Source organism: Triticum dicoccoides, chromosome 2A (genome assembly GCF_002162155.2).
Source record: "Triticum dicoccoides isolate Atlit2015 ecotype Zavitan chromosome 2A, WEW_v2.0, whole genome shotgun sequence".
Taxonomy (NCBI): domain Eukaryota; kingdom Viridiplantae; phylum Streptophyta; class Magnoliopsida; order Poales; family Poaceae; genus Triticum; species Triticum dicoccoides.
The window spans coordinates 31,477,575-31,491,397 of record NC_041382.1 but is presented as its reverse complement, the minus strand read 5'-3'; the positions used below and the strand labels follow the sequence as shown (position 1 = coordinate 31,491,397).

At 45.8% G+C, this 13,823-nt stretch overlaps 2 protein-coding genes and 1 long non-coding RNA gene across 3 annotated transcripts; 1 reads left to right on the top strand and 2 right to left on the bottom strand.

Moving 5' to 3' along the window:
- Nucleotides 1–701: 701 nt before the first annotated feature.
- LOC119358765 lies at nucleotides 702–3,344 on the bottom strand. Its single transcript, XR_005172296.1, has 3 exons — nucleotides 2,925–3,344; nucleotides 1,213–1,551; nucleotides 702–901 (listed from the first exon to the last, which is right to left on the bottom strand). It is a non-coding gene; the product is annotated as an uncharacterized LOC119358765 (long non-coding RNA).
- Nucleotides 3,345–3,357: 13 nt separating this feature from the next.
- On the bottom strand, nucleotides 3,358–4,820 carry LOC119358764. Its single transcript, XM_037625188.1, has 2 exons — nucleotides 4,239–4,820; nucleotides 3,358–3,712 (listed from the first exon to the last, which is right to left on the bottom strand). Exons 1-2 carry the CDS (start codon nucleotides 4,777–4,779, stop codon nucleotides 3,531–3,533), a joined length of 723 nt encoding a protein of 240 aa, XP_037481085.1. The 5' UTR covers nucleotides 4,780–4,820; the 3' UTR covers nucleotides 3,358–3,530.
- Nucleotides 4,821–7,085: 2,265 nt separating this feature from the next.
- On the top strand, nucleotides 7,086–10,278 carry LOC119358763. Its single transcript, XM_037625187.1, has 3 exons — nucleotides 7,086–7,192; nucleotides 7,696–8,915; nucleotides 10,043–10,278. Coding segments are annotated over exons 1-2 (1,191 nt in total). The 5' UTR covers nucleotides 7,086–7,190; the 3' UTR covers nucleotides 8,885–8,915; nucleotides 10,043–10,278.
- Nucleotides 10,279–13,823: the final 3,545 nt, after the last annotated feature.

Sequence of the window (13,823 nt, the reverse complement as noted above, 5' to 3'; positions counted from 1 at the left end):
CTCGCCTCTCGCATGGCCCAGATCAAGAAGGCATATGCAATTCCGGCCCATAAAGCCCAGCACATCTGTCTGCCACCGCTGAGAACAACAGTGTCTCAGAAAGAAACGTACCCCTCTCTGACATAGGGAAAAAAACTCCTCTTGAAAAAAGAAAAAAAAAAGGTACCTGTTGTTACAAAAACATACTCGTTGAAATTTTTTTAGTAGAATGACATGCATGCATGCTTTTTGATTAAAAAAAACTGATTACCATTTGCTATCCGAGATTGCGTTCCGATCCGAGATGCACAATGTAAGCAATGGTATCTCACCGATGAATGACTGTGGCGGACCATTTCCATCCATGTTGGCATGCATGTACAACACACCCAAAGAGAACAGATGTGGCGGTTGAATGTTGCATGTGCCGGTTTTGATGGGGCGCCACCCGGTGGCGCCGCTTGAGAGGAAGTTGGGCGGTGCCAGGTGGGAGGCGTCCCTTTCACTTTCTTATTTATACTCCCTCTGTTCCTAAATATAAGTCTTTGTAGAGATTCCACTATAGACCACATACGGATGTATGTAGATGCATTTTAGAGTGTAGATTCACTCATTTTGCTTCGCATGTGGTCCATAGTGAAATCTCTTTAAAGACTTATATTTAGGAACGGAGGGAGTACTATGTAATGGTATTGCATGAGATTCAAAGTAACAAGCTCGTCTAAGTGCAAAATAAGTGAAACAGAAGTAAGCTGGTACATTGGGTATGCCAAAAACTAAGTAGTATAACATCATCAAAAGAAGGAAGGTTACCACTGCCTAACGTATAAAAAGTACATCACTATTGTGAAAGAAAAGAAAGACAATTAAGATATAGCAGCAGCATGGTGTTGCTTGTCTCCATTGGCTCAGGACAAGATACCTGCAACATAAAAATACTCAGAAAACGATGGCATAAGAAAGTTACTCAGCAATAGAAAAGCAAGCTAATTATAGGCGATTGCATCCTTATTGTTAACCACAATTAAAAGGAATTCCCCAATCATCATTCAGCTGTGAACGAGAAACACGAAGGCACAAAGCGCAAGAAATTTTGCCTGGTAACTAAAGCAGGAAGCTAACATCATAGCAGAATGAGGTATGTTGTTGCATCTTCAGTCGCAGCCTATGACCTAGATTCTGAAGAAGTTTCTGAAAACAGTCATCATTCAAACCTGAGAAAACACAACTGACCTCAAGTGTGGTATATATGCATACTTTGACCCAATCCATCTATTGAGACATCCATTTATTCAGTACAGAGGGTACATATTGATCTGTAAAACATTGGCTGCTTCAACTTTAAAACATCAGTTACCAACAAACGGTAAAAAATTCAGTAAGAAAAGTTTTTCTGAAGGATGTGAAAAATTTAGGGAAAAAACCATCTAGATGAGTCCTAGGGGAGTAGCAGCGCCGTGCCTTGCCACAGGGGTCGCAAGGAGGCGCAGTGTCGAGCCTTGTCAACAAGAAGAGAAGGCTGGGGGAGAAGCCAGGTCTCATGATGGCGACTTATATTCCTGGCAACACATCCTGCCAAACACAGTGCATATCATTCTTATACTATTTCAAACAGAGCCTATATGAGAATGTAACAACTAAATAATTTCAGTTCTGGTCACAAGGACCATTCTATTGAAAAACACTTATTACTAAGCAAGCAATCGACACATTAGTAATATATTTTGCTTGACACTTTGCTTTAAAATTTAAAACCTGTTACAAAATGGAAGAATTTCTAGAAACAAAACTAATTTCTTTCCCTCAGTGTGCAACTGAGCAATATGCATGCAAAGCAAACAATCTCGTTACTAATGGCATATCTTAGAAATCTTACAAATTAAATATCCTTTATACATCAAGGGTGAAAAGAACAATAAAATCAGGCAATTGATTTATAACTCAACATAAAAAGATCTACACGGGTAGATTGTGTCCAGAATACATACTCTAGATCATCTAATAATTGATTATTTCCCTTTACAACATAATAAGAATGGCATAGACAATGAGCTATAGGTAAATGTGCTACAATATGGTATGATGCACTGCTTATTTTCTGAAACAAAGACACATTTATTGGATGGCAGAATTTAACTGTAGCAGAATGAAATGGAGAGTCAACAGAAGGTAAACAGAGTGCTGCAAGCAGCCAAGCTTTGCTCCAAGTTTCACAATTCTACTTACATATACATGTATCAGTTCTATTAGATTAATGGTTCGTCAATCCCCTAGAGAATAAATTTTCCATCTGTAGTAGCAAATCATAAAATTAGCAGTGCAAATGAACAAGATACTCATGTCTGGCTTGCAACGCCTGAAGCCTAAAAGGAAGGACACATATAATACAAGAAAAATGCGGGGAATGAGCATTTGTTTCATGTGATAACATAATCCAGTATAAGGGAAAACATTCAACAAAATAAATATTTCACAATCCAGGACCAAAAACACCAAATACGCGAAACATCCAACCCACGCAAACTAATAACTACAGTCATAATCCATTAATCTCTTTTCCTTCTATCTTTCCCCACGGAAATACAAAGGTGACATCCCAAAAATGTGTAACACAAGCACTGCCCTCGAGGGAGCATAGTAACTACAAAACCACCAGACTTACGACTTAAACACATATAGAGAGTTACCAAAGCACGTCAAAATATCAAATTATCCCAGGAACTGGTGAAATTCATCTCAAGTATCTTTGAAATTCAACTTGGAACAACATCCATATGACAAAGTCATCATCGCATACTGGCATTGCATTAGTTGAGGACCACATCTCCAGCTAGTCTAACAGCAAGCGGCGCCTCGCGACTCGATAATACAGTTTTTCTAAAGAACTGTAATCTCCAGATTATAAGGAGAATGCATATGATCAGAAGTCAGTGGTGAATACATACCTCGGTGATGGATCAGCTGATGACCAAGGAGCTCACCATGATGTGTGTCCTGATCTGTAAATCCAACCAAGAGAGAAAACAGAGAAAGGTCAGCAGCTTCTGTGCAGCATCGATAAGAACAAAAAAGACAACGTGAGAAGCACCAAAGGATGGCTGACGAAGAGGTGCGCCCTATTCTATGAAACAAACCAGTCATAACGCATCACCAATATACAACTCTATCTAATCTATGAAACAAATGTACACCTAAATTGTGTCATGCGTCATCCTTTTTTTCCCAATATAGCAACCCTGAACCCAAGTGACATCAAACAATCCATGCACACCATCAAACTAAATGAGAGACATCTAAAAAAACTTAAGTAAAAGAAACGAGGGCCTAATGCACGTACCTTGAATACCCTAGCCTAACAAAATTGTGATACCTTAATCCACACCAAGATTAAGCAACTGCAAAACTAATTGGGCAGAACATGAGTAACACAATGTCAATCAGGCAAAGACAAAAGAAAGGAAAGTACAGAAGAAAAGAAAGCAGCCATGCCGGCTTGTAGCGCTGATGCACCTGTATAGTAGAAACACAACCAAACAATCTGTATGGGAATATCATTGAACAAATGATATGCGGATCTCGGAAGTAGACCAGACGTATGAACTCGCGGGCGTGTAGGTCCTAGAGGACGTCGAGGAAGCGGACGAGGAGGAGGGTGACATACTCAATGAGCTTGTCATCCACAGAGACCTTGTCGGTACATGGAGCCGCAGCTGCGCGTAGATCGACTGACAAGCTTGGTGTTCATTATAAACAGAAAAGGTCAGGTGATAAAGCTCAAAGCTTCAGGTTACAGTTTTCATGTTTAAAATTCACTATGAGGACATATCATAACTGCGAGGATCACAATCTTTCCTTTGATTTAAGAACGATGCTAGTTGGCTATCTGAGATCTTGTAGAGAAATCAAACAAGATCATATTGCCTATTTAAAAAGATGTACTCCCTCTGTAAACTAATATAAGAGCATTTAGATCACTAAAATAGTAATCTAAACGTTCTTATATTAGTTTACGGAGGGAGTATCTGAATTTATCACATTATATTTTTATGTCAGTATCTGAACATGTACCAAAAACAAGAACATATCTCCAAACCGTCACTCTCCTGGCAACGAACCAACCAAATCAATCAACCTCCACAAGTAGCCACTTCCACAAGCCCAAAAGAGCAAGGAATCTCCCATAATCATGAAATCGCTGTAATCATTCAGCCAGACAACATAAACACGAGAGGGATGGGGATGGATGGAACACAACTTACAAGTCAGGGTGGAAGACAGAGCATCACCACCCAAGCATGGCAAGCACCCCAATACAGCAGCAGCCACGACGGAGGGAAGATGCGCTCCACTGACCGGATCGATGAGTTCCCGCAAACCTGACTTCACCCTCGACGTTGGCGCCACCGCCTTCGCTAGCCACAGCCAGCCGTCCTCGGAGACCTTGCCGGGACAGGGAGCCGCAGCTGCACGTAGATCGACCGACGAGGATGCCACAATGTTGTACAGACACCGTCTCCCTCGAGCGATGCCGGATGACTCTGATCTGGGATGATCGCCACTGCTCAACCCTAAGGTCGATGGCGTTCCTGCCGGCCACCTCCACGGATCTGGATTAAGGGAAGGGGAGAGGAGGAGCTGGCATGCCCCGCGTCGAGGTGATGGTAGGGGTGGCGTGGAGAAGGGAGATGGGCATGGGACTCGACGCGGAGTCGCCTTCGTAGGGAAGGTCGCGCTCGCCCAATCACTCCGCGCACGAAATCGCAACAGTCGCGGTGGAGAAGTGGTAGAGCAGGGCGGCATGGCAGCTGACGAGGACGGGCGGCGGCGAAGCAGCAGGGAAGGGGCGGGGTTGGAGGAGCAGCAGGGGAAACGAGAGAGAGAGAGTGGTGAAGATAAGGAAAGAATTTACCTCGGGGAGGTATTATCTGGGGTAGTTAAGACGAGACAGAGGGCAACCGCAAATATCTCTCGATCTCGTGTCGACGTGGACAGTGCGAGGAGCCGCCCTTCATGCACACGTTAAACGCGACGCGATTGGGCAACCGCAAATATCTCTCGATCTCGTGCCGACGTGGACAGTGCGAGGAGCCGCCCTTCATGCACACGTTAAACGCGACGCGATTGGGCAACCGCAAATATCTCTCGATCTCGTGCCGACGTGGACAGTGCGAGGAGCCGCCCTTCATGCACACGTTAAACGCGTTTAATTGGCTGAGGATGACAATTCAGAATATATTGGCATGAATGAAGGCCTATTAGCTGCATGTGCGGGAATTAAGCACATATGCACTCCCCATCTGAAATTCATTGCTAGAGCACTTAACTCGATCCACTTCTTATCATGACCTCCTCCTAACTAGTAGATTCTCCTTACATGTTCATATTAGCTCTGCATACATGAATTGTGTGAAGCAAGAGAGTGAGGAGCCTCATTGAAGAGCTCTTCGGGAGAACTACTACACTTGTGTTAGTGCTTCGCATCCATTTGGACAAACTTGACCTACAGGTGAAGATCACATTGCTTTCTCCTAGTTTATCTGCAATCAAGAACCATCTAGAGTGTCTAGACATGGGAGGCATGGAGAATGGAAGAATCACCACTTTGGTTGAACACACTACTTAATCATGAACTTCCCAATGATACATGTTGCTTTCTCGTTGGTCTCTCAATCTCAGGTAGTTGTCAAAGATCGATGGCGAAAACTCCAGTGCAAGTAGAGCTTGTGATACACTCCATATTAGATCTTGTGCTGGAGGTCATCTCATGCACACGTTGCTCTTGTAGCTTTGTGCACTTTGTTTCAGAATGTGACAGATCTACTAGTGGAACCTAACAGGCTTATGGGGAAATAATGTATTTCTATCTATTAATGTGTCTAAAGCATCCATATCCAAAAAATATGTTTTCACTTAAGCATCGACAACTAGAATACATTTAACCGTCAGATGTGATCATGAAGCGATACTTCCACGCAATATTGCCTACACAACTCTTGAGATCAGGCGAAAATATAAGCCTCCCCGCCTGGAACTCGGAGTATGTCTTGTATATTCTCCTTATCGTTGTTTAATTTATGTGCCTAACTACACAAATACTATGTTCATTGTATATTTTTGTGTACATTGATTTTTTTTCTCTATACACATTTCACATTTTTCAAATGCATGATTAACATTTTTGAAAAATGCATTTGAAGTATATTTTTGTTAGATATATGTTTAGAATATTTGGAAGTATAATGAAAAGTAAAAACATAAATTAGAAATAAGAAAATATGAAGAAAAATAAAAAAAATGAGGCAGTGGACTCCTTGCGCGCATGGGCCGGCCCAGTATGGCGTTGGCATTAGGAGAGGCTACGATCGAACTCGCCTAGAGCAAGGTATAGCTATGCCTTGCGCCCCCTCTCCCCTGAGATTGAAATAGCTCTGCCACTGGTGGAGCCGATAGTGTGGGGTCCCGCCAAATGGCAAGCTGAAAGCTACGACCCCGAAAGATGTATGTACTGCTACAATTGAACTAACCCACTTCTCTAACTCTTCATACTCTCCTTGTTGCAACTGAAACCTTCTCTCCCTCGTCGCCACCACCTCCTTCCCCGGCACGCATCGGACATGATGATGATGATTATCTCATTTGACCTTGGACGGCAAGATTTCCTTAGTGTAGGAATACAAACTACAAACTGAAACTACGAGTGGAATTCAAGGCCCCAAGAGTAATTAAGGAAACCACAAGTGGAGTTATTTGTGTTTTTTTTGTTTCGTTTTGGAGATGATGAATTTCAAAACTGTTATCTTTTTGTCCATGGGAGTTTTGTAGTGGATTAGGATGCTATGTAAAAATAGGATCATGCATGGTGTGCTGCTTTAATATACTTGGCTCATGAGAATAATTTTCCCCCGAGTCGATCACAAGTTCATTTAAGTTTTGTACTCGTTGTCATGTGACTGGGGATGGTGCTTTCCTTCATGGTCAGGCCCTACCTGCATTTTTTTTTGAGAACTAGGTCGTCATGGTGGGCCTTTCATCCCTAGTCACATGTTTATTTGGGCTGGACTGGGATGGGCCTTCAGTGCCAGGAGAAAGAAGGCGACGCATTGGTTTCTCACTCCCCGGCACCCTGGCCTCCGGCGACTTCACCCAGCGATCTCCCCGACGATCTCCGCCGGCGGCAACTGACGACTTTTCCTCCCCTCCCGATTCAATCGATGTGAGTTCTTCTCCTTCCTGTACTCTCCCGGTTTCTTTTCTCTTCTCTGCTCGCGGAATCGAACCCTAGCTTGCTACAGTACAGTTTTGTCCCCAATCTAAACATCTACGACTTGTTGAGTGCGGAGCACAGCTGAGGTGGGAAAGAAGAGACAATGGATGCTCTGGAGGTGATCCCCCACGGCGAGGCCCTCCAATCTCTCCATCTACCCCTGTCCCCCAGTTCATTTCGTCCTGCGGCTGCTGGATGGATGAGTGCTCTGAACACACCAACATGTGTCTCAACTTAACTGTTTTGCAACAAAGATGAAGAACATAATTGAACAAATTGATCTTGATTGAAATTACTCTTTGTCTTCCCCCTGTTTCAGTTCCTGCCGTCTATTTCTGTACAATAAGTCCCTCTGGAGAGGGGCGGATGGATGCTTTTTGCAGGCCACTGAAGAAATTAGTCCCTTGCATTGACTCTGCTTTTTCACTTGTTCGTTCTTGCCAATTTTCCAGGGATGATCCCGAGAAGAAACCATGCGCGGATGTGTATCGCGAGTCACAACACCATTCCCCGACGACATCGACGGCGGACATGGATGTTGTCTCCAAGGTGCTCGACGATGACAACCTCCTGAGAGAGATCATCCTTTGTGTCGGCTTCCCGACCACCCTCGTCCATGCCTCCCTCGTCTGCAAGCGTTGGTACCACCACGCCTCCGATCGCAAGTTCCTCAGACGTTTCCATGAGCGCAACCCGTCCCACCTCCTAGGCTTCTACCTCGAGGACACCGATGACCCAAGCGTGGCTGCACACTTCTTTCCGATGCTGCCTCAACCTCCAGAGCTTGTCACTGTCATCCGCAGTGCGAGATTCAGCTTGGACCCCCACCGGAGTGAAATGTCCGACATGATGGGCTGCCGGAACGGCAATGTCCTCATCAGCTTGTACGACGGCAGAGATTTTACAGTTGGAGTGCACAGCCCGTTGCACCCCGAGAGAAGTTTGGTGGTCCTCCCGCCATTCCCAGAGTTGCAAATTCAGGACGGCTATTTCTGTGGTATGAATGATCTCCTCCTCTCCAAACAGGAAGGCGATGGCTTGTCCTACATTTATGTGTTGGTGGAGTCTACAATGGAGAGGACCAAATCTATGGTGCACATAGATGTGCTGCGAAATGGTGACACTGTATGGCACAGACATCTTGACTTGGCCACCGACCGATTCCTTTGTCCGCGATTTGATCCAAAAGCTGTGCTCGTCGACGATAAAATCTATATAGCGAGTGCCCAGAGCGACATTGTTGTCTTGGATTTGATGGGCTCAAGCATCTCCACGATTACCCTCCCACAAGGGGTGGAGTATGGTGATAGAGACACCATGTTGGCATGGGCCAATAATGCTTCTGGTGTGTATCTCAGCCATGCCAGGAAGCTTCAACTTTGCATTTGGCTCCACAAGGGGGGCAACTGGTTGCTGGTGCACAGTATTTGTTTGCGTGGGATGGTTGCTAGTTTGAGGATGACAGGTTGCGAGGATGAGAATGAGGCTACTGCTCCTCTCCGGATAAACCATGTGGGGGATTATGACGAGTTTGTTTTCTTGGAGATGGGTCGATGTGTACTCCACCTGGATATCAAGTACAAGAAACTGCGTAAAGTGTATGGCCTGGAAGAAAAAGATCTGATATCCATCCTTTCATGATGATTTGGCCTCCCACATTTCCTACACTCAGGTATGATCCTGTGACGTTTATCCTTTTGCACCCTTGTCGAGTTTAGAGACTTTTGTTGTGTGCATCGTCCATTGCATTGTTAGGTACTGCTGTTCAATGATTATGGGTATGTATGGTTCATTCTGTAGGCTATTTTAACGGCACTAGTTAATTGACTAGATAATGCTTGTGTGCAATGATATGCAATCACTTACTGGGGTAGTGTTTATATGTGGTCATAATATTGGACCCTTGGTTGTGTTTTTTTCCAAAGCTTTGTTATGGAACCAAACATAATGATTCTTGAAACTGCCACCCCCCTTATAAAGTCTGATAATATCAGTTTGTGATGGTACTTAAAAATGATTTATTTTTGTGTTCTTAGCATGGACCTCACATTCTGTTGTAGCATTGTTTTCTGAACTATCAGCGCAAAATAAAAAATTTGAGCCCACAATGGTTTAAAACATCCTGTATATGAAGTAAGAGCAGGAAGATGTGTAGCCTTGTTAACATGTTGACAACAATATTTTTCTTGTCTTGAAACAGTATCATCCCATCAAGCCTGGAATTTAGCTTCCTATTTCATAAACATAATCATTGCATTGTTTTCTACTGCCTACCTTTGAGCTGTAAAACCCAAGCTATCTAGGAGATGTCAATACTTGTTTTTCCTTCCCGAATGTTGCTTCACGAGTCGTTCATGTTTTCTGGAACACTAGTGGATCATAACTTTTATGTGGGTATGCTTGAGTTTATGCATGCTTTGTGATTCAGATATGTAACGGTCAAAGATTTCCTTTTGTATGACAATTGGCAAGTTTCTACTCCAAGCTAATAGTGGGCAATTTGTGTTTGTGTGGCGTCTTCATTATATATCACTGGAATGTAGATTATAAATTGGAATCATGTTCATCCGGGATATGATGCCATTTTTAACCTGTACTGTTGTAGCATTTTCGGAAGTAAAAAAGTAAACTGTATGGTCGTAGCAGATTCATTATTCGATTTCCGAGCACGCAGTTTTAGTATAGTTGTACTCGCCAATTATCTTAGTTCACATAAATTTTGATGCATAAAGTGGCAGAAAAGTATTCTGATACTAAATTACCTTCATCCTGATATTTCCTCTGTTTTCTTTGGAACAGAAATGCCATATGAAGGGGGATATCATCAAGCTTTTGGATGGCCGGCGACCAGGAAGAACAGGGAGCTGCATTTCCTTAATTGGTGGCAATTCTAAACATCTTTGTTATAACTTGTAGCAGATTTAGATGCTATGTAATCGGAGCAGGTACTCCGATCCTGTGTACCATGACTGTTTGTGACCAAGACTTTTGTTTCGTGCACGTGACTTCCTGCATGCATGTTTAGTTGCTATCCCGCCTCGTATCCACTTGTCTCACAGTCTTGTGGTTGGTGTGCTTGATTGCTATGTATGGTGTTTGCAGCAACTCAGTAGTAAGTAAATTCAGTACTTGCCGAAAAAGGGTTGCCCCGCTTTATATTATAAAACAACGACCACACGATACAAATGCTGGGGCCACAGCACAAGCAAGCCCAAAAGAAACAAAAAAAGGAACTGAAGAGAAAATAATGCCAACACCGGCGGATCAACGAAAACGATGAGGACCCGCAACCGCCGCGCCCACCGGAAAATACCACCACGCTCCTAGCATTCCGGACCGCCGCATACCAAACAACACCCTCAAAAAGGATTGCGACGATGACGACGTTGTTGCCCGGACATGTCCTAGGGTTTCCCCCGGTACGCGAGGGGTGAGGTGGAAGGGGTATGCCCGACGCCCTTCAGGAAGGCACGGCGGCGCCCACGAGCGTCACCGCGTCGGTGCCGGCCCGGCCGACAAGGATTTCTCCCGCCCACCAACCAACCACGACCCCAGACGATCCATCCCGCGCCATCAAACACACCGCCCACCAACTTGCGCCACCACGGTCGAGCAGTCTCCATCGCCGTCTCACCATGGCAAACGAAACGGGACCGACGAAAACAAGACGACGCAACCGGGAACCAGAAGCGGCAACATCAGCAGCCTCGCGGGAGGGGACATCCTCCACCGCCCCCGGCGGGATCCGGCCGGACGCAGCACAGGGGCAAACCGGGCCACCCCTGGCCCAGCCGAGCCCGAAACGGGCTCGCGAAGCCCCCGTCGCCGCGCTGCAGAACGCGAGCCGCCGTCGCCACCACCCCCCGCACGAGTCACGCCCCCGACCCGCCGGAGACGCCGCAAGCAGACCAGGCCAGGCCCGCCCAGACCCAGATCGAGCCCAAAAGGGCCTGGATCTGGGCCGGGAAGGCCCGCCGCTAGCCACCGCGTCGCCCCGCCGCCAAGCGGCCGCGCCACCGCCCGCACACCACCCAGCACTGCGCCGCCGCCGGATCCAATGTCGCCGAGGAGCACCCCCATCGGCCGCCGTCCGCCCGAGCCGAGGCGCCAAGCGGGGGGGAAAGGCCGGGGCCGCCGCCGCCGACACCACGCGGGCAAGGCCCGGTGGCCCAGGCCGACGGCGGCAGAAGGGGAGGAGGGGGAGGGGGGGCTGGGAGGGGGCGACGAGATCCCCCGGTCGCCCCGCTCGGGGAGGCGACGCGGGGGGAGGAGGGGGAGGGGGGAACCTTGTTTCGGTAGAATCTCTACTTTCCTATGTTGACATATGGCCTTTAAATTCAGTACTTTGAAACACTTCTGCATCTCGTAGTTAGTTCGATACTTCGACTGAATTGAACAAACTGCAAGTGGGATTCACTTTATTAGGATTTGATTCATTGCTTGATGTTTTTGATGCGAGGTAGCAAGAAGGAAAACAAACAGGGAAGCTAGTTCCATTCCTCTGTAGAGCTGGTCGATCCCATGTTTATTCTAATGCAAAATTTTGTACTGGATTAGTAGGTGCTCTTTTGCTATATTGGATTGTGAGAACCATGTCATGTTCATGCTCTGAATTTTTTGTTTGTTAGATAGCAAAATTTTGGACTAGATTAGGAGCAATCTGCGTCTACTCATCGTAGACGGCCGCATGGAGCGATGTGGTTTCAGCAGAGTTACAACCCGCCGCAATGGAACCTCTGTATACTGCATCTGAGCTATACATGTACGTCCCCGGTACCTTGGTTGGGAGCTCCCTCTACTGGCTGCTTCGTGGCAATGGCGACACCATCGTCGAGTTCGATATGGATAGCCGGACCCTAGCTGTGATAGAGATGCCACTAGATCTGTATGACCATGGTAAATCCAGTTCCTTCATGATTATGCCAGCGCAGGATGGTGGGCTTGGCTTGATCCTTGTGAATGACTTCTAGTTCTATGCCAAATTATGGAAGAGGGGGGCTGGCTGCAATGGTGTCGCTATATGGGTGCCGGGGATAACTATTCAACTGGGCAAGCTTCTTTCACTGAATGCTGAGCACAACAGAGGTCCACTATCTTTGCTGGGATTCGCCGAGGACAGCAATGCGTTCGTGGTTGGGGCATCTAGGATTGGTATCTTTGTGGTCTATCTCAATCCTCTGAGGTTTAAGAAAATTTATGAAAGGAGGGATCTTTGTGTCTTTCGTCCATTTGAGAGTTTCTGTGTTGCAGGTAATGTCATGCACTCATGCCTTTACATACTTATATTACTTTGCAGGCATACCTAAATACATTTGCTTTTTGATAATGAGATAATGGGATGCTGGAATTAATGCCTTTTATATCCTTATTAGTGTTATTCTTCAATCATCCATTAAATCTTTGTTTCTTGCTTATATTCATATGTGTATATTGTATTTGATAAATATTATGTGCATAGCTCCAGTATTGATTTCTTTGACTGCTTTAGTAATTCTTTGAATGCATAGCTGTAATTTGGAGTTCATAGATAAATATACTTGCATCATGTTACGGAGTTCATAGATATATATGGTTGTTGAGAATTTTTGGCGTTCTATGAATTGATATCATAATTTGGAGTCATTGGCTTAGGAGGGAAGCCAAGATAATCACTAGATCCATATTAGCTGCAATAAGTGTCCAGCCAACCCTAGCTGCAATAAGTGTCCGTAGTAGTTAATTGCTAAAACACGTCAAGAATAGAAATATTCCAATAAAAATAATCCATTCCCATGTCGTTCTATCTCTACTCTGTTTGAAATGTTGCCTCTGTCTAATTTTTTAGAAATGGAGGAGGATCCCCGGCCTCTACATCTGGGTGACGCATGTAGTCACTTTATTAATTATTCACACAAGACCTTACAAAGTCATACAACAATAAGACTGAAGCCACCATCTAGGCAACAAAAGTGTGGCTACTCCTATCCAATTGATGAAGGGATGCTGATAGTCTGGGCCTAATACCAAACAGACCTCGCAGCCAAACCTAACATCTAAGATCTGAGGTCCCAATCAGGACACATGCCCGGGTATGGGCACCCACCAGTCCGGCGTGCTCCTCAACCAGGACGCTTGCCGGGTATGAGGCCGCCGCAGCCACCTGCCATCAATCCATCTTCAGAGTTGTACTGCTGCATGAACCTTGCCCGGTCTAGCTGCCGCCGACGCCACCTCGACGCCAGACAGTGTCGACCTCCTGCGCGAGTCCATCATCGCACATCAGACGCCTAATCTCCAGAGCGCCATGCCATCGAGATCCGACACCTGTGTGATGAAGCACCGATCCTCCTCTTGTCACCTCCAGCCATCACTTGCTCCAAAACGATGCCCCCATGAGGGAAAGCGCTACTAAGAACGCCATCATCGTCCGATCCGGGAGACCCAGATCTAGGGTTTCCCCCGGAGCATCCCGAGCCTGATGACGCCAACTGCAACAACGATGCCTCGACAAGGAAACGACATCAAAGACACCGCCATCATCCGCCATGACCGTAGTCGGCGCAATTTTCATCGGCAGTTGCGCCACCGGGCATACGCCGCC